At 46.9% G+C, this 20,612-nt stretch overlaps 1 protein-coding gene across 1 annotated transcript; it reads left to right on the top strand.

Annotated features, from left to right (window-relative positions):
- The first annotated feature begins 886 nt into the window (after positions 1-886).
- On the top strand, positions 887-16,233 carry LOC144676065 (beta-1,3-galactosyltransferase 5-like). The gene is made up of 2 exons (XM_078536579.1): positions 887-1,119; positions 15,378-16,233. Exons 1-2 carry the CDS (start codon positions 887-889, stop codon positions 16,231-16,233), a joined length of 1,089 nt encoding a protein of 362 aa, XP_078392705.1.
- Positions 16,234-20,612: the final 4,379 nt, after the last annotated feature.

The raw sequence follows: 20,612 nt of genomic DNA, 5'->3' as shown, positions 1-20,612 counted from the left end.
AGGGGTTTGAGGCCTAAGTGCTCGTGGGATTTGTGGATTCAGTGACAGTGCGGTTTGGGACCTAAGTGTTAGTGGGATTTGTGGGTTCTGTGTTAGTGGGATTTGTGGAATCCGTATTAGTGGGATTTGGGGGTTCCGTGTTAGTGGGATTTGGGGTTTCAGTGTTAGGGGTTTGAGGCCTAAGTGTTAGGGGCCTAAGTGTGTGTGGAATTTGGGTGTTCAGTGATAGTGGGAGTTCAGACCCAAGTGTTGGTGGGATTTGTGGGTTCAGTGATAGTGGGGTTTGAGACCTAAGTGTTAGTGGGTTCAGTGATAGTTGGTTTGAGGTTCAGTGAGAGTTGGTTTGTGGGTTCAGTGAGAGTGCGGTTTGAGGACTAAGTGTTAGTGGGATTTGGGGGTTCAGTGATAGTGGGATCTAGGGGTTCTGTGTTAGTGGGATTTGGGGGGGTTCAGTGTTAGTGGGATTTGAGGGTTCAGTGATCATGGGGTTTGAAGCCTAAGTGTTTGTGGGATTTGGGGGTAAAGTGATAGTGGGGTTTGGGGGTTCTGCGTTAGTGAGATTTGTGGATTCAGAGGGGGTAAGATTTGGGGGTTCAGTGTTGGGGTTTTGAGGCCTAAGTGTTAGTGGGATTTGTGGGTTCAGTGCAAGTGTGATTTCAGGCCGAAGTGTTAGTGGGATTTGTACGTTCAGTGAATGTGTGGTTTGGGGACACAGTGTTAGTGGGATTTATGGTTTCTGTGACATTGCATTCTCTGACAGCAGTTCAAAACCTGCAGCATGTCACCTACATTTTCAAATATATTTTCTGAATCATTGCCATCCCTGGGACCTGTTCCTGTGATGTTGTAATATAAGAATTCTACAACATAAACCGACCACAGGAGAATGAAGCTGCCGGAGATGGTGAAGAGTGAAATCACAGACCTCCTTCTGCTCTCCATCTTTGGGTCACTGCCTTTCTCTCCCTGGCTCCAACCCCTCAGCCCTTTACGGACTCGACTGGACACTAAAGTGTGTCTGACGGTCAAAGCGTTGAGTAACAGGATGAAAGCGAATTTTCGGGCCCAAGTGTTAATGGGATTTGTGGGTTCTGTGATAGCGCAATTTCAGGCTCAAGTGTTAGTTGGATTTGCGGGTTCACTGTTAGTGGGATTTAGGGGTTCAGCAACATTGCGTTTGGGGCCTAATTGTTAGTGGTATTAGGGGGTTCAGTGTTAGGGGGATTTATGGGTTCAGTGGGATTTGTGAGTTCAATGAAAGTGCAGTTTGGGGCTTGTGTTAGTGGGATTTGTGGGCACAGTGAGATTTGTGGGTTCAGTGTTAGCGAAATTTAGGAGTTCAGTGGGATTTGTGGGTTCAGTGTTAGTGGGATTTGTGGTTTCAGTGTTCCTGGGATTTGTGGGTTCAGTGCTAGTGGGGGTTGGGGGTTCAGTGTTAGGGGTTTGGGGCCTAAGTGCTAGTGGGATTTAGGGTTTCAGTGGGATTTGTGGGTTCAGTGAAAGTGTGGTTTGGTGCCGAGGTTTTAGTGGGATTTGTGGGTTCAGTGTTGGAGGGATTTGTGGGTTATGTGAAAGTGCAATTTGGGGCCTAAGTGCTAGTAGGATTTGTGGGGTCAGTGTTAGTTGGATTTTGGGGTTCAGTGTTAGCGGGTTGAGGCCAAAGTATTAGTGGGATTTGTGGGTTCAGTGGAAGTGTGGTTTGGGGACTAAGTGTTAGTGGGATTTGGGGGTTCAGTGGGGGTGGGATTTGTGGGTTCAGTGTTCGAGGGATTTAGGGGTTCAGTGGGATTAATGGGTTCATTGTTAGTGGGATTTGGGTTTTCTGTGATCGTGGGATTTATAGATATGGTGAAAGAGCGGTTTGGGGCCTAAGTGTGATTTGTGGGCTCTGTTAGTGGGAATTGGGGGTTGGTTGTTCGGGGTTGCTCGACCTGCCTGCAGCTCCTGACACCCGCCCTTGCAACGCCCCTTTACTAACATCCAGCTGGGATGGATATCTCTCACATCTTCCTATTCTTAATCTAAACTAAACTAAAATAGGGGGAGTCGGTGCCATAGTGGCATTGTCCCTAATCTGGTATTCCAGAGACATAGGGTAATGTTCTGGGGATCTGGGTTCTATTCTCCCCGTAGCAAATTGAATTGAATTAAAATAAAACCTAGAATTGAACCTGGTTTGAAATTCTAAAAGCCCATCTGGTTCACCCAATGCCCTTTAGTGAAGGAAATCTTCGGTCCTTACCTGGCCTAGGCCTACATGTGACTCCAGACCCTCTGAACAAGGGCAATTAAGGATGGACAATAAATGCCAGCTTAGTCAGTGATGCCCATTTCCCATGAATGAATAAGAAAAAGCTCACGGTAGCCAGCAAATCAGTTGGAATTGCTTCACCTCCTGCTGCCAGAGCCTTATCTCTGGCGCTGCCAAGGATTTCCCCTTGGCCCCATCCTATTCCTCAGCTGTGCATTTCCCCTCAGTGACCTGATTCAAAGGCGACATGGGAGCGTTCAGCGTCACTTCTCCCAACCCCTGCGATGCTCCCTACCCCACATCCAGTTTTGGGAATGACTGAGGCCGTTGTTCTCGATCCCCGATCCAATTCCATTTTGCTTTAAGCTACTGACCCCCGCCCCCCATCGTCCTCCTTGTCCACATTCTGAGATTCAGCCAGCCTCGCCACAACTGCAGATTCACATTTTCCAAATGTTATCTGTCATGGGGGGATCGGTGCATCTCCAAAAAGGTCAGCCTTCATTGCCCTTCGCCATCTGCCCTTGAATCGAATGGCTTGCTAGCCTATTTCAGGGGGCAGATAAGAGTCAACCACATTTGAGCCTGTGTTGTACATTCATGTCATGGGTAAGATCGCCTACTTACAGCTTTTAACGGAACCTGAACTTACGCCTGTCTCGGCTGATCTGCTGCGGGAACCCTCATTCATGTTTTTGCCTCCTCAAGACTAAGTTATTCTAATGTGCTTCTTTCTCAGCTCCTACATTTTACACCAGTAAACAGGAGGCCATCCGAAACCCTTCTGCCTGTGTTGTAACGCACAGGTAGTCCAATTCCCAATTCCCCCCTCGCTCTGTTATGGGTGAGCGACATTGCCTCCCAGTCAAGCAACTCATTGATTGCATTTTCTCCCCCTTCCTTTGTTTTCAAATCCCTCCATGGCCCTATCACTTTAATCTCCTTCAGCCGCACAGCGCTCCGGGATATCTGTGCTAATCCAATTCTGTCCTCATGTGCATCCCCAATTTTAATTGCTCCGACATTGGTCTTACTCTTGACTACCTTCCCCACCTCTCTCTGCCTCTCATAAAGGATCTCCTTTCAAAATTGCTTTCCCACCAAGGCCTTAGCCATCTCAGCTAATGTATATTCCGCTTATATTCATGCATATAAAAATATATTCATACATAATTCAATCATGGACTTGTCTCTGCCTCCTCTCAGTTTCATTTATCAATTAATTAAACAATTGACGTAACCGGATATTTTACCGCCATCTTCAACTGCTCCCTAAACCTGGACTGGGTCGCCCCATAAATAAATGTGTTGGTGCAGCAGTTCAAAACCTGCAGCATGTCACCTACATTTTCAAATATATTTTCTGAATCGTTGTAATCCCTGGGATCTGTTCCTGTGATGTTATAAGAATTCTACAACATAAACCGACCACAGGAGAATGAAGCTGCCGGAGATGGTGAAGAGTAAAATCACATACCTACTCCTGCTCTCCATCTCTGGGTCACTGTCATTCTCTCCCTGGCTCTGACCCCTCAGTCCCTTACGGATTCGACTGGACACTAAAATGTGTCTGACGGTCAAAGCGTTGAGTAACAGGATGAAAGTGAATGGGAGCAGTGGAGTTAAAGCCGCATCGAACCAGTCAAATCCAATCCATCCAGGCTCAGTGAAATATTTTGCCTTTACCTCAAAGAACCATGGTACGTGTTTAATTGTCCATTGGGGTTCAAGTGTAAAGTAGTACAGGAAATTTTTTAAACAGAGCAAAATGCAGGTTGATGCTAGAACCCCAGCCACAGTTTTCTCAGTGCAATATTTTGTTTTCAGTCTCTGGCAACAAATGGCCACAAATCGGTCAAAGGAGAAGGTGACGGTGAACCAGACAGAACGGTCGGTAGCTGCCCGACTGAGGACATTGATCACACCGCATACTGGGGTAATGTCCAGGAAAGAGCCCGGGAAATAATAATAACTGATCCTCCACAGTATGACTTCCGTGATAATGAAAAGTAGATCCGCCATTGCCATGGCTACCAGGTAGCGAGTGGTACAATTGGAGAGGCCGCATTTTCCCCGAGCCAGGGTCACAATCGCCACTACATTAACTGTAAGAAAAGGGGGGAAGCAAGTATAAATCAAATTAAAAGATTTTTGCCTTATTCTGGACAGTAAGGACAGGGTTCAATTTCCAAATCTGGATAAGAAGCTAAAATTTAAAACATTTCATTGCCGACACCAACCCTTTCCTGACCAACCCGCATATGGGTTTACCAGATTGAGGACAAGAGCGTGGACAGACAATTATCAGAATTGGTGGCTTGTTAATTAACCTATTTTTTTATGAACATTTTTATTTAAACCTTTTTTTGGGCTTATGACTGACCGGTCTGGTTCCTTCATTAGGCCACGCACAAAGACACCCAGAATTGGTGATTGGTTTCTTGCTCAGGGACTGGATGCCCCATCTATGGCAGGATTAGGGTTCTAGCTTTCAATAAAGTTTTACTGAGCCATAAGCAAAAAAAAAAAAGTTTTTAAAAATCTGGGTTTCACATCTGTAGCAAGGCAATTGAAATAAAACCCCACACACAGTAGATCTTACACTATTGCAGATCATTCATTATGCAACAAGCTTGCATAATTACGTGTTTTCGTGTCTAAAGACGCTGAATCATTGACAGGAATTATAGAAACATAGAAACTAGGAGCAGGAGTAGGCCATTCGGCCCTTCGATCCTGCTCCGTCATTCGTCATGATCATGGCTGATCATCCAACTCAATAGCCTGCTCCCGCTTTCTCCCCATATCCTTTGAACCCTTTCACCCCAAGAGCTATATCTAACTCCATCTTGAAAGCATACAATTTTTTGGTCTCAACTACATTCTGTGGTAGGAAATTCCACAGGCTCACCACTCTCTGGCTGAAGAAGTTTCTCATCTCAGTCCTCCCCATATCCTCAGACTGTGACCCCTGGTTCTGGACTCCCCCACCATCAGGAACATCCTTCCTGCATCTACTCTGTCTAGTCCTGTTAGAATTTTATAGGTTTCTATGAGATCCCCCCTCATTCTTCTGAACTCCAGCAAATATAATCCTAATCGACTCAATCTCTCCTCATATGTCAGTCCCGCCATCCCAGATAAGGAGACCAAAACTGCACACAATATTCCAGGTGTGGTATCACCAAGGCCCTGTACAATTGCAGCAATACATCCCTGTTCCTGTCCTCGAATTCTCTGGCTATGAAGGCCAACATACCATTTGCCTTCTTTACCACCTGCTGTACCTGCATGCTTGCCTTCAGCGATGGTGTACAAGGACACCCAGGTCTCGTTGCACATTCCCCTTTCTCAATTTATAGCCATTCAGATAATAATCTGCCTTCCTGTTTTTGCTACCAAAATGGATAACCTCACATTTATCCACATTATACTGCGTCTGCCACGCATTTGCCCACTCACTCAGCTTGTCCACACTGAAGCATCTCTGCATCCTCCTCAAAGCTCACCCTCCCACCCAGCTTTGTGTCATCTGCAAATTTGGAGATATTACATTTAATTCCCTCATCTAAATCATTAATATATGTTGTGAATAACTGGGCTCCCAGAACCGATCCCTGCAGTACCCCACTAGTCACTGCCTGCCATTCGGAAAAAGACCCGTTTATTCCTACTCTTTGTTTCCTGTCTGCCAATCAGTTTTCTATCCACCTCAATACACTGCCCCCAATCCCATGCACTTTAATTTAATTGACCCCTCATACAAAAAAAAATCAGTTACAGACCTGGATGATTCAGTGCGTGCAGAGCAATGTCAGAGTGATCCACGGTTCCCACAATCTTACAGGGACAGGTATTCACAGGGAATCATGGTGACTGGAGCCAGGTTTTTTATCCCCCTCCCCCCACCGCCCCACCCTTGGCCCACGCTCAGAATAATTCCACACCGACTCTCATGTTGGAGGATTGCCTGCAATGAGGTCAGGTTCACCAGCACCAGACATACCACAAGAAACAATAACTTAGCAGCTCCTGTGATATGCCGAAAAAGTTTGACCTTAAGTTTCGGGCAATGGGATAAAACTGCTGAGGCTGCTCAGGATATTTGAATTAAAGGAGTTGGGGCAATGCCCGGGTAGCTCGATGACGGTAAAATCTATATCAGCAAGTAATCTTATCAGTCACAGAGCAAAACATGAGACCAGCTCACACACAGATTAACACGACTTCACCGCTTTACAGTCACTTACCAGGAACACCGATGACAGCAAGGATGGCATAGTATATTTTTATGACATTGTTAAATGTTTCAAGCATGTTCCCTGTAACGTGATCTGCCCGTCCGTGGTGCAGAGGCAAACTCTCAGTATTCAGCTTTGACTCAGTACCTTTCCAGACCCTTTCATTTGTACCCTGTGGGGTTTCCATAGGGAGACTGGAGTTGCAACATCAGCCAAGCTAGATTTTTTTTTAAATGAACAGACAGATGGCAGCAATTTAATTCCCTGACGTTGTAGGATAGATTCGGCACTGAGAGCCAATTAGGCAATTCTCATCACGCTAATTAACTAGCACATGAACGAAAGTTGCATTCTTTCTGAAGTAGCATTGCCAGCTAAAAGACAACCAGTTCCATCTCCAGACCTCACACTCGTTCGTAAATATCACCCACTCTATTGCAGCACTTCAGTGATTTATTACATTCAGATCAGCCCAGATCTTATTGAATAGCACAGCAGATTTGAGGGGCCGATTGGCTGACTTTTGCTGCTAATTCGTAATCTCATATATAAATTCCAAATGTTGGTATGTCTTGCTCAGTGTTCTTCCTTTACGCCCTTGTGTTATGACTGCCCTCTTGGTCACGAAGAGATATTACCGCCTATAATGTGAATGGAAATTATTTCTTGAACTGGAATTGTAGCGGGGTGTGTGCCTATGTGTGTGTCTGTGTGTATCTTGACTGGGTTAAAACCTGCTAGTCTGGGTGCTTTGATAGTGGGGGTTGAGGCCTACGTGTCAGTAGGATTTGGGGGTTCAGTGATAGTGGGATTTGGGGATTCAATGATAGTGGAAAGTCAGGCCTAAGTATTCGTGGGATTTGTGGGTTCATTGATGGTTGGTCTGGGGTTCAGTTATAATGGGGTTTCAGGCCCAAGTGTTAGTCGGATTTGTGGGTTCAGTGTAAGTGGGATTTGTGGGTTCAGTGATATTGGGATTTGAGGCCTAAGTGTCAGTGGGATTTGGGGGTCTCAGTGATAGTTGTTTGGGGTTCAGAGAGATTGCGGTTTCAGGCACAAGTTTCAGTGGGATTTGGGCGTTCGACGATAGTGGAATTTGAGGCCTACGTCTCCATTGGATTTGGGGGTCCAGTGATACTGGGGTTGGGCCCTATGATTTAGTTGGATTTGGGGGTTCGGTGATAGTTGGGTTGGAGGCCTAAGTTTTAGTTGGATTTGGGGTTCAGGTGTTAGTGGGATTTAGGTGTTAGTGGAATTTGTGAGTTCAGTAAAAGTGCAGTTTGGGGCCTAAGTGTTAGTGGGATTTGGGGGTTCAGTGTTAGTTGGATATCGGAGTTCAGTGTTAGTGGGAATTGGGGGCTCAGTGATAGGGGATTGAGGCCTAAGTGCTTGTGGGATTTGTGGGTTCAGTAATCGTGAGGTTTGGGGCCTAAGTGTTAGTGGGATTTGTGGGTTCTGTGAAAGTGCGATTTGGGGCCGAAGTGTAAGTAGGATTTGTGGGGTCTGTGTTAGTTGGATGGGGGGTTCAGTGGGGGTGGGATTTGTGGGTTCAGTGTTAGTGGGATTTAGGGATTCATTTGGATTTGTGGGTTCAGTGTTGGTGATATTTAGGGTTTCCGTGGAATTTGTGTGTTAAGTGAAAGTGCGGTTTGGGGCCTAAGTGTTAGTTGGATTTAGGGGTTCAGTCTTAGTGGGGTTTGTGGGCTCTGTGTTATTGGGATGTGCGGGTTCCGTGTTAGTGGGATTTGTGGTTTCTGGGAAAGTGGGATTTAGGGGTTCCATGGGATTTGTGGGTTTAGTGAATGTGTTCAGTGAACCCCTAATTTAAACAATTAGGCCTGAAATCGTGATATCACAGAACCCACAAATCCCACTAACACTTATGCCCCAAATCTCTAACACTGAACCCCCAGCTCCCACTAACACAGAACCCACAAATCCCACTAACACAGAATCCAGAAATCCTACTAGAACTGAACCCACAAATCCCACGGAACCCCTAAATCTCACGGACACTGAACCCACAAATCCCACTGACGCCCTAAATCACACTAGCAGTGAACCCCCAAATCCAACTAACACTTAGGCCTGAAATCGCGCTATCACAGAATCTACAAATCCCACTAACACTTAGTCCCCAAACCGCGCTTTCACTGAACCCACAAATCCCACTGAACCCCTAAATCCCACAGACACTTAGGCCTCAAACCCCTAACAACAATCCCCCAAGTCCAACCAACACTGAACCCCCAATTCAACTAACACTGACCCCACAAATCCCACTAACACTTAGGCCTCAAACCCCTAACACTGAACCCCCAGCTCCCACTAACATTGAACTCCCAAATATCACTAACACAGAGCCCATAAATCCCACTAACACTGAACCCCCAAATCCAACTAACACTGAACCCCCAAATCCAATTAACACTGACCACACAAATCCCACTAACCCTTCAGCCCCAAACCGTACTAATACTGAACACACAAATCCCACTGGACCCCTAAATCCCACTAAGATAGAACCCACAAATACCACCCCCTCTGAAACCGCCAAATCCCACTAACACTTAGGCCTCAAACCACACTGTCACTGAAACTACAAATCCCACTAACACCTAGGAACCAATCCACATTTCACTGAACCCAGAAATCCCACTAACACCTAGGATCCAAACCGCATTTCACTGAACCCAGAAATCCTACTGAACCCCTAAATCCTACTAACAATGAACTTGCTGCTCTTCGATATTGAGGGAGTCTCGCTGCTCTTCGATGGAGAGAGAGTCATGCGGGCTTCGATGGAGATAGTCAAGCCTGCTGCTCTTCGATGGAGAGAAAGAGTCTCACTGCTCTTCGATATTGAGAGAGTCTCGTTGCTCTTCAATGGAGAGAGAATCGCGCGGGCTTCGATGGAGATAGTCAGGCCTGCTGCTCTTCGATGGAGAGAAAGAGTCTCACTGCTCTTCATTGAAGGCAGAATCTCCCTGCTCTTCGATAGATGGAGAATCCCGCTGCTCTTCGATAGATGGAGAATCCCGCTGCTCTTCGATGGAGAGCGAGAGTCTCACTGCTCTTCAATTGAGAGAGAATCTTGCTGTTCTTTGATGGAAAGAGAGTCTCGCTGCTCTTTGATAGAGAGAAAGTCTCGCTGCTCTTTGATGGAGAGAGAGCCTCAGTGCTCGTCAATAGATAGGGAATCTCTGCTCTTCAATGGAGAGAGAGAATCTCACTGACCCTTCGCTGGACAAAGAAGGTCTCACTGCTCTTCAATGGACATAGAGAGTCCTGCTGCTCTTCAATGGAGACAGAGTCTCACTGCTCTTTGATGGAGAGAGAGAATCTCACTGACCCTTCGCTGGACAAAGAAGGTCTCACTGCTCTTCAATGGACATAGAGAGTCCTGTTGCTCTTCAATGGAGAGAGAGAGTCTCGCTGCTTTTCGATGGAGATAGGTAGAGCATCTCGCTGCTCTTCAATGGAGGAAGTGTCTCGCTGCTTTTCGATATAGAGAGTGCCTCGCTGCTCTTTAATGCAGAGAGAGCCGCACTGCTCTTCAATAGAAAGAGAGTCTCACTGCTCTTCAAAGGAGACAGAATCTCGCTGCGTTTCAAAGAGGAGAGAGTCTCACTGCTCTTCGATAGAGGAAATGTCTCACTGCTTTCGATAGAGAGAGTTTAGCTGCTCTTCAATGAAGATAGAGTCGCACTGCTCTTCGATGGGGAGAGGGAGTCTCGCTACCCATCAGTGGAGAGAGAGGAAGTCTCACTGCTCCTCGATGGAGAAAGATAGGGTTTGCTGGTCTTTGATAGAGAGCGAGAGAGAGAGTATCACTGCTCTTCGATGGGGTGAGATCTCACTGTTCTTTGATAGTGAGAGTGTCTCACTGCTCTTGGACATAGAGAGAGAGTCTCGCTGCTCTTCGATGGAGACAGAGTCTCACTACACTTCGACGGAGAGTCTTGCTGCTCTTTGATGGATAGAGAGAGACTTGCTGCCCTTGGATACAGAAAGCGAGACTTGCTGCTCTTCAACAGAGGGAGAGAGTCTCGCTGCTCTTCGATGGAGAGAGAGCCTTGCTGCTCTTCAATGGAGAGAGAGAGAGAGTCTCGCTGCTCTTCGATGGAGAGAGTCGCGCTACTCTTCGATGGAGAGAGTGAGTTTTGCTGCTCTTCGATGGAGAGAGAGAGACTTGCTGCTCTTCAATAGAGAGAGAGTGTCTTACTGGCCTTCGAGAAAGAGAGAATACCGCAGCTCTTCAATAGAGAGAGAATCTCCCTGCTCTTCGATAGAGAGAGTGTCTCGCTGCTCTTCAATGGAGAGAGAAACTCCCTGCCCTTCAATGGAGAGAGAATCTCCCTGCTCTTCGATGGAGAGAGAGAGAGAGAGTCTCACTGCTATTCAATGGAGAGAGAGACTTGCTGCTCTTCGATTGAGAGAGAGAGATTTGCTGCTCTTCGATAGAGAGTCTTGCTGGCCTTCGAGAGAGAGAGAATCCTGCTGCTCTTCAATGGAGAGAGAATCTCCCTGCTGTTCAATGGAGAGAGAGTCTCGCTGCTTTTCAATGGAGAGAGAATCTCACTGCTCTCCAATGGAGAGAGAGTCTCGCTGCTCTCCAATGGAGAGAGAGTCTCGCTGCTCTTCAATGGAGAGAGAATCTCACTGCTCTTCGATGGAGAGAGAGAGAGAGTCTTGCTGCTCTTTGATGAAGAGAGAGAGAGAGAGAGAGTCTTGCTGCTCTTCGATAGTCTCGCTGCTCTACAACGGGGAGAGAGACTTGCTGGTCTTCAATAGAGAGTCTCACTGCTTTTTGATGGTGAGGAGTTCTCGCTGCGCTTCGATAAATGCAGAGTTGCGCTGCTCTTTGATAGAGAGTGTCTCTCTACTCGTCGATGGAGGGAGAGAGAGCATCTCGCTGTTCTTCGGTAGAAATAGATTTTCACTGCTCTTTGATAAAGTGAGAGTCTCGTTGGTCTTCGATAGAGAGTCCCACTGCTCTTCAATGGACAGTCTCACTGCCCTTTGATAGAGAGAGATAAAGTCCCGCTGCTCTTCAATGGAGAGTCTCACTGCTCCTCGATAGGGAGAGAGGGAGTCTTGCTGCTCTTTGATGGAGAGAGAGAGAGAGAGAGTCTCGCGGCTCTTCGATGGAGACAGTGAGACTCACTTCTCTTCGTCGGAGAGAGATAGTCTTGCTGCTCTTTGATGGAGAGAGAGAGTCTCGCTGCTCTTCGAATCAGAGAGAGTCTCGCTGCCGTTCGATAGAAAGGGTCTAGCTGTTCAGCAATGGTGAGAGATAGAGAGTCTCAGTGTTCTTCAATGGAGAGAGAGACAGCGAGAGTCTCGCTGCTCTTCGATAGAGAGAGAGAGTCTCGCTGCTCGTCGAAGGAGGGAGAGAGTCTTGCTGTTCTTTGATAGAGAGTCTCACTGCTCTTTGATTGAGAGTCTCGCTGCTCTACAATGAAGAGGGAGTGTCACTGCTCTTCGATAAATAGAGAGCTTCACTGCTCTTCGATGAAGAGTGTCTTACTGCTCATCGATGAAGAGAGAAAGAGCCTCGCTGCTCTTCGATAGAGAGAAAATATCACTGGTCTTCGATGGAGGGAGAGTCTCGCTGCTCTTTGGTGGAGAGAATGTCTCACTGCTTTTCAGTGGAGAGAGAGTCTCATTGCTCTTTGATGAAGGGAGTGTCTCACTGATCTTCAATGGAGAGAGTCTCGCTGCTCTTTGGTGGAGAAGGAGAGTCTCACTGCTCTTCAATATTGAGAGTCTCACTGCTCTTTGATATTGAGAGAGTCTCACTGCTTTTTGATAGAGTCTAGCTGTTCTTCAATGGAGAGAGAGAGAGAGAGAGTCTCACAGCTCTGCGATGGATAGAGTGCCTGGCTGCTCTTTGATAGAGAGAGGGAATTTCGCCGCTCTTCGATAGAAAGAGAGTTTCGCTGATCATCGATAGAGGGAGAGAGTCTCGCTGTTCTGCGATAGAGAGAGAGTCTCACTGCTCTTTGATGGAGAGGGAGCCTTGCTGCTCTTGGATGGAGACAGAGAGAGAGTCTCACTGCTCTTCGAAGGAGAGGGAGTCTCACTGCTCTTTCATGGGGAGAGAGAGTCTCGCTGCTCTTTGATGGAGAGGGAGAGTCTCACTGCTCTTCGATATTGAGAGAGTCTCACTGCTCTTTAATATTGAGAGAGTCTCACTGCTCTTCGATAGAGAGAGTCTAGCTGTTCTTCAATGGAGAGAGATAGAGAGCTTCAGTGCTCTTCAATGGAGAGAGAGAGTCTCACAGCTCTGCGATGGAGAGAGGGAATTTCGCTGCTCTTCAATAGAGAGTTTCACTGCTCGTCGATGGAGGGAGTCTCGCTGTTCTGAGATAGAGAGTCTCGCTGCTCTTTGATGGAGAGAGAGCCTCGCTGCTCTTGGATGGAGAGGGAGAGAGAGTCTCGCTGCTCTTTGATGGAGAGAGAGAGAGTCTCACTGCTCTTTGATGGAGAGGGTGAGAGAGTCTTGCTGCTTTTCGCTGGGGAGAGTCTCATTACTCTTTGATCGAGAGAGTCTCGCTGTTCTTCAATGGAGAGTCTCACTGCACATTGATGGAGAGAATGTCTCATTGCTTTTCAATGGAGAGAGAGTCTCGCTGTTCTTTGATGGAGAGAGAGTCTCACTGCTTTTTGATCGAGAGCGTCTCGCTTTTCATCAATGGAGGGAAAGAGTCTCACAGCTCAGCTCTTCAATGGGGAGAGAATCTCGCTGCTGTTCGATCGGGATGGAGTCTCGCTGCTCTTCGATGGAAAGACAGTCTCACTTCTTTTCGATGGAGAGCGAGAGTCTCACTGCTCTTCGATGGACAGAGGGAGTCTCACTGATCTTCGATGAGAGTCTCGCTGATCTTCGATGAGAGAGTCTTGCTGCTCTTCGAGGGAGGATGTGTCTCGCTGCTTTTTGATAGAGAGAGCCTTGCTTCTCTTCAATGGAGAGAGTCTCACTGCTCTTCGAGAGAGAGAGAGTCTCACTGCTCTTCAATGGAGAGTCTCGCTGCTCTTTGATGGAGAGAGAGTCTCGCTGCTCTTCAATGGAGAGTCACACTGGTCTTCGATAGAGAGTCTCACTGCTCTTCAATGGAGAGAGAGAGCGCACTGCTCTTCAATGGAGAGAGAGAGTGCGCTGCTCTTTGATGGAGAGAGAGACCCACTGCTCTGCGATAAACAGGGAGTCTTGCTGCTCTTCAGTGGAGACAGAATTTTGCTTCTCTTCAATGGGGACTCTTGCTGCTCTTTGATGGAGAGAGTTTCACTGCTCCTCGATGGAGAAAATGTCTCGCTGCTCTTCAATGGAGAGAGTGTTGCTGCTCTTCGACGGATTGTCTCGCTGCTCTTCGATGGAGAGAGTGTTGCTGCTCTTCAATGGAGAGATTGTCTCGCTGCTCTTTGATGGAGAGAGCCTCCCTGCTCTTCAATGGAGAGAGAGCCTCGCTGCTCTTCAATGGAGAGAGTGTCTCACTGCTCTTCAATGGAGTGTCTCGCTGCTCTTCAATGGAGAGAGTGTCTCGCTGCTCTTCAATGGAGAGAGTGTCTCACTGCTCTTTGATGGAGAGAGTTTCACTGCTCCTCGATGGAGAAAATATCTCGCTGCTCTTCGATGGAGAGAGTGTTGCTGCTCTTCGACGGAGAGATTGTCTCGCTGCTCTTCGATGGAGAGAGCCTCCCTGCTCTTCGATGGAGAGAGAGCCTCGCTGCTCTTCAATGGAGAGAGTGTCTCACTGCTCTTCAATGGTTTGAAAAGGGTCCCTGCATTCAGCATATATACTGTATATGTTTGCAGCAAATACCTTCTTTATCCAATAAATTTTAAACCACAGTTGGTGAGCTATGTCACAGTGCAGCAGCTGTTTGATGCAAATTCTTTGTGAGATTGGCACCTGTATCACACAAACATCATCTGGAGGAACTTTTGTTACCTATAATATTTATAATTGATGGGAAGTCATTAACAGTAAGGACAGGGTACAGTTTTTACGATGTACTTCAACCACACCCGTTCTTGTTTACTGGCACCGAGCAGAGAGTGAGGTTGTGGGATTCATTATAGGCAAGAATTGAACTCCGGGTTTGTGTGCAGTTGTTAACAAGATTGTTCGTGTATACATTAATTCACCGTTAGCATCGAACGCACCTCGACCAAGACAAATCCGGTGGTACCAGTTAAAGGGACCAGTGACCCTGATACCTATCACCGTACACAGGGAGTGACGAGTCTCTTAGGTATGTGCTTGTGCGAAAACTGCTCATGCTGTCTTATGTCCAGCTCTTTCTCTGTTTGTTCCTACCTTTCACTGAACTTTTTGTCAGACTGAAGCAACTCAGTCACTAGATGTTCTGTGCCAGATTCCTGTAGATGTTTTGAGTGCTGCAATTCCTCCTCAGTTACTGTGTGACAGACCCAAGGGGCTGAAGAACCTCTTCCTGTTCCTGTGTAATAGGCTTTCGGGGCTGAATGACCTTCTCCTGTTCCTCTGTAACAGGCTCTAGGGGCTGAATAACCTCCCCCTGTTCCTGTATAACAGGCTCTAGGGGCTGAATTTCCTCTCCCCGTTCCTGTGTAATAGGCTCTAGGGGCTGAATAACCTCCCCCCGTTCCTGTGTAACAGGCTCTAGGAGCTGAATGACATCCTCTTGTATTTGTATCCCAAATCCAGTCAAATAATCTTAATCTGGAAAATAATTCCTCTTGCATTTTCTGGATTCCACCAAACCCAACTTGTTTATTTTATGTTACAGGTGCTTCAGAGCATAAGGATATTTTATCAAAGAAGCTTTTGTTTGAAATCATTTCTCAAAAGGAAATGGTCGTATGTTGTTGCCCCCTTGTTAATCTTTCCTCTGATCAGATACTTAAGCCAATACGGTGTTGAACATTGGCATTCTGCAAAGTTAAATGACCATTCCTTCCTCATGCTACCCAACAGCAGCTGTGACACCAGTCCCCCATTCCTGGTCCTTCTGGTCACCAGTGCCCAAGACCAGTTGGAAGCTCGCTCGGTCATTCGCCAGACCTGGGGGCGAGCGCGGACAACCCATGGCAAGAGGGTGGTGAGCTACTTCCTGCTCGGGTACAGCCGGGAGCATCAGGAGCAGCTGCTGAAAGAAAGTTCACTGCACAAGGACATCATCCAGAAAAATTTCACCGACACATATTACAACCTGACCACCAAGGTGCTAATGGGCCTGGAATGGGTGAGCCGATTCTGTCCGTCCACCTCCTTCGTGATGAAAACCGATTCCGACATGTTTGTCAACACCGATCACCTGACCAAGCTCTTGCTGGGAATGAATCACACGGATATCTTCACCGGCTTCATCATGTGGAATTCTGGACCTATCAGGGAGAAATTCAGTAAATGGTACGTCAGCGAACAGGAATATCCTCAGGAAACATACCCACCATTCTGCTCCGGCACTGGGTACATGCTCTCGGCTGATGTTGCCCACCGAGTCTGGATTATTTCCAGGACGGTCCCCCACTTTAAACTGGAGGATGTTTACGTCGGGCTGTGCTTGGCGGAGTTGAAGATTACACCAGTGGAAATCCACTTGGAGCAGAAGTTCTACAATTGGAATGTGAAGTTTTCTGTTTGCGGCTTCCGTAAACTCATCACCTCTCACAGGGTGAAACCCTACGAGCTGCTGATCTACTGGAAAGCACTGGAGGATGCAGCAGACGAGGCCTGTTCGGGAGATGGGTGAAGGGGCCATCTTGAAGAGGCTTTTCACTGACTATCTTTGCAGGGCAACAGAAACAGCGTGCTATATGGAAGTCAATTACCCAACTAAACTGTGTAATCTGGTCTGCTTATATACATACATACGTACATACACAATTTGTGGGTTCGGCGTTAGTGGGATTTAGGGGTTCAGTGGGATTTGTGGTTTCAGTGAAAGTGCGGTTAGAGCCCAAGTGTCAGTGGGATTCGTGGATTCTGTGATATCACGATTTAAGGCGTAAGTGTTAGTTTGATTTGAGGGTTCAGTAGGATTTGTGGGCACAGTGAAGTGCCATTTGGTTCCCAGGTGTTAGTGGGATTTGTGTGTTTACTGTCACTGGGATTATGGGTTCGGTGGGATTTGTGGGTTCAGTGAAGTGCAGTTTGAGGGTCTCAGTGGGATTTAGGGTTCAGTGTTAGTTGGATTTGTGGGTTAAGTGTTAGTAGGATTGCGGGTTTCAGTGGGATTTTTGGGTTCAGTGTTAGTGGGATTTGGGGTTCAGTTGGGCGGGATTTGTGGGTTGAGTTAAGTGCAGTTTGAGGGTTTCAGTGGGATTTGGAGTTCAGTGTTAGTGGGATTTAGGTGTCAGTGGGATTCGTGGGTTCAGTGAATGTGTGGTTTGGGGCCGAAGTGTTAGTGGGATTTGTGGGTTCAGTGATAGCGCGATTTCAGGCCTAAGTGTTAGGTGGATCTGGGAGTTCAGTGGGATTTGTGGGTTCAGTGGAAATGCGGTTTGGTTCCTAGGTGTTAGTGGGATTTGTAGTTTCAGTGTCAGCGGGAATGCAGGGTTAAGTGGGATTTGTGGGTTCAATGAAAGTGCGGTTTGGGATCTAAGTGTTAGTGGGATTTGTGGGTTCAGTGAAGTGTGGTTTGCTTCCTAGGCATCAGTGGGATTTCTGGGTTCAGTGAAATATTGTTTGGTTCCTGGGTGTTAGTGGGATTTGTGGGTTTAGTGTTAGCAGGAATTTGGGGTTCAGTGGGATTTGTGGGTTCAGTGAAGTGCAGTTTTAGAGTTTCATTGGGATTTGTGGGTTCAGTGAATGTGTGGTTTGGGGCCTAGGTTTAGTGGGATTTGTGGGTTCACTGTTAGTGGGATTTAGGGGTTCAGTGGGATTTGTGTGTTCAGTGAAGTGCGGTTTTAGGGTTTCAGTGGGATTTGTGGGTTCAGTGAAGTGCAGTTTTCGAGTCTCTGTGGGATTTGTGGGTTCTGTGCTAGAGGGATTTGTGGGTCCAGTGGGAATTGTGGGTTCAGTGAAGTGCGGTTTGGTTCCTATGTTTTAGTGGGACTTGTGGGTCCTGTGATAGCGCGATTTCAGGCCTAAATGTTAGCTGGATCTGGGGTTACAGTGGGATTTGTGGGTTTAGTGAAATTCGGTTTGTTTCCTTGGTGTTAGTGGGATTTGTGGGTTCGGTGAAGGGCACTTTGGTTCCCAGGTGTTAGTGGGATTTGTGGGTTCAGTTTCTGTGGGGTTTAGGGGTTCGGTGGGATTTGTGGGTTCAGTGAAGTGCGGTTTTAGGGTTTCAGTCGGATTTGTTGGTTCAGTGAGGTGCGGTTTTTGAATTTCAGTGGGATTTGTGGGTTCCGTGAATGTGTGGTTAGGGGCCTAAGTGTTAGTGGGATTTCAGGGTTCAGTGAAGTGCGGTTTGCTTCCTAGGCGTCAGTGGGATTTAGGGGTTCAGTGAAAGTGTGGTTTTGGGGCCTAAGAGTTAGTGGTATTTGGGGTTCAGTGGGATTGGGGTTCAGTGAATGTGTGGTTTGGCGCCTAAGTGTTAGTGGGATTTGTGTGTTCAATGTCAGTGGGACTTAGGGGTTCGGGATCTCTGGGTTCGGTGTTCGGGGGATTTAGGGGTTCAGTGGGATTTGTGCGTTCTGTGATAGCGCGATTTCAGGCCTAAGCGTTAGTTTGATCTGGGGGTTCAGTGGAATTTGTGGGTTCAGTGGAAATGCGGTTTGGTTCCTAGGTGTTAGTAGGGTTTGTGGTTTCAATGAAAGTGCAGTTTGGGATCTAAGTGTTAGTGGGATTTGTGGGATCAGTGAAGTTTGGTTTGGTTCCTGGTTGTTAGTGGGATTTGTGGGTTCAGTGTCAGCGGGAATTTGGGGTTCAGGGCGATTTGTGGGTTCAGTGAAGAGCGGTTTTAGAGTTTCAGTGGGATTTGTGGGTTCAGTGAACGTGTGGTTTGGGGCCTGAGTTTAGTGGGATTTGTGGGTTCAGTGAAGTGCAGTTTGCGAGTCTCAGTGGGATTTGTGGCTTCCGTGCTGGAGGGATTTGTGGGTTCAGTGGGAAATTTTAAATTTTATATCTTCCATCAATTCTCCTCAGTCCCAACTGCTCCAATCTTTCCTCATTACTGAAGTGTCTCATCCCTGGAACCATTCTGGTAAACCTCTTCTGCACTCCCTCCAATGCGTTCACACCCTTCCTATAATGTGGCATCCAGAACTATGCACAGTACTCCAGCTGAGGTCTATAACCAGTGTCTTATATAAGTTCATCAGAACCTCCCTGCTCTTGTACTCTATTTCCCTATTAATGAAGTCGAGAATACTGCATGCTTTAGAAACAGCTCTCACTACCTGTCCTGCCAACTTCAATGGCTTATGCACATATCCACCCAAGTCTCTCTGATCCTGCACACCCTTTAGAATAGTATCCTTACAAGAGAGTTTCATATTTTTGGGATAAAATACTTGAGGAAGGATCTGAAGGGCTTTGGAGAGGGTGTGAGATTGGACTGGCTGGACCGGCATCAGGGAGGAGAGACTTCAGTTAATGTGGAGAGACTGAAGTCTCTATTAAATCTCCTCCTGAGAGCAGAGAAGACTAAGAGGAGATTCAATGGAGGCATTCAACATCATGAAAAGTTTAATGGTGATCCCACTGGCAGGATTATTGCTGACCAGAGGACATAGATTGAAGTTAAAGGCTAAAAGATCCAGAGATAAGGAGAAGTGATTCCCCGCAGCGAGATGTTGTGAACTGGAACCTGCTGTCTGAATGGAGCGGACAAATAGGAATTGAATAATTAGTAAAGGCAAAAAATTCCACCATTCTGTTTCCCAATTCTTCCCTTGGAACTGCTCGTTGCGTAAAGTACTGACTCCCTCATACCTATTCCTACGACAATCTGATAGTGATCTCCCTGCACCAGATTGAATGTAGTTTATCAGCTTCTACGGGAAGGGATGGCTCCAGGGCAAAAAACTATTTTAGAAAAATATCCCTGTGCAAATATGTTCCCTGCTTAAGGTTTCATTTAGCAGTTTTGGATCCCAGGTCCATGAGATTTCGGTTTGTTTCAAGTGGACCTCAATCGCGCCCTCTCATCTCTGAACCTGAAGGTCGTGGGCCTAGGAAACTATTCGAGAGATTTCAGCCCCATGACATAGCGCTTACCACTTTGGCTCCAGTTATGCATTGCTCCCTCAGTGCTGGTCCTCTGACACCGCAGCACTCCCTCAGTACAAACATTCTGACCGTGCAGCAGTCCCTCATTCCTGACCCTCTGATAGTGCAGCGCTACCTCAGCACTGCCCCTCTGACAGTGGAGCACTCCCTCAGTACTGTCACTTCAACAGTGCAGTGCTCCGTCAGTACTGTTGCTCTGACAGTACAGCACTCGGGCAGTGCCAACATTCTAACAGTACACCATATTATTGTACTGTTGCAGCATAGAGATTGTTTTCATTAGCTAGTATTCCAGAGACCTGGAACTTCAAATCCCATCTGGACACTTTGTAAATAGAAATTGAAGTAATTAAGATATTAGGCAATAAAGGCTGGTATCGGAAGTGGAGGATTTGACAATATTGCATTCTCATGGAAACCCATCTGGATCACTAATACACTTTAGAGCAGAAAATCTAGTGGACTTACCCCATCTGGCCAATCTGTCACTCCAAACCCACAGCAATGTGCTTGACTCATGACTACCCCCTGAATTGCCCTCATAACATACTTAGTTATATTGAACAATGACAGAAAAGCTCCAATCAGAATAAGGATGGTGAACTTCCAAGCATCGACCGAGTCACCAGAAATGAAAATGGAGCACACACTGGGTATTGTGGCACGACCATGGTGCTCAGTGGGATAGATTGAGAACAGATCTAGCAGCTCAAAATCAGGCATCAAAACACTGGGTAATAGGACAAATTTGGGATTAATAAGGAGTGTAGGGAAGCAGTGGGTGCAGGCTGTGATTGATTTAGGGGTATGGTGTGAGAGGGGAACAGAGGGATTATTTTGGGTTTGATAGGGGACAGTAAGAAATGAGCAAAATGTTAGGATTAGTTTGGGATTGATACAAGGCTATGATGAGAGAGAGAGATAGACAGTGGAATGAATCTGGGATTGATACGG

This window comes from Cetorhinus maximus, unplaced genomic scaffold (assembly GCF_964194155.1).
Source record: "Cetorhinus maximus unplaced genomic scaffold, sCetMax3.hap1.1 HAP1_SCAFFOLD_1332, whole genome shotgun sequence".
Taxonomy (NCBI): Eukaryota; Metazoa; Chordata; class Chondrichthyes; order Lamniformes; family Cetorhinidae; genus Cetorhinus; species Cetorhinus maximus.
Note: the sequence above shows the minus strand (reverse complement) of the source record. Positions and strands in the feature narration are given on the sequence as shown.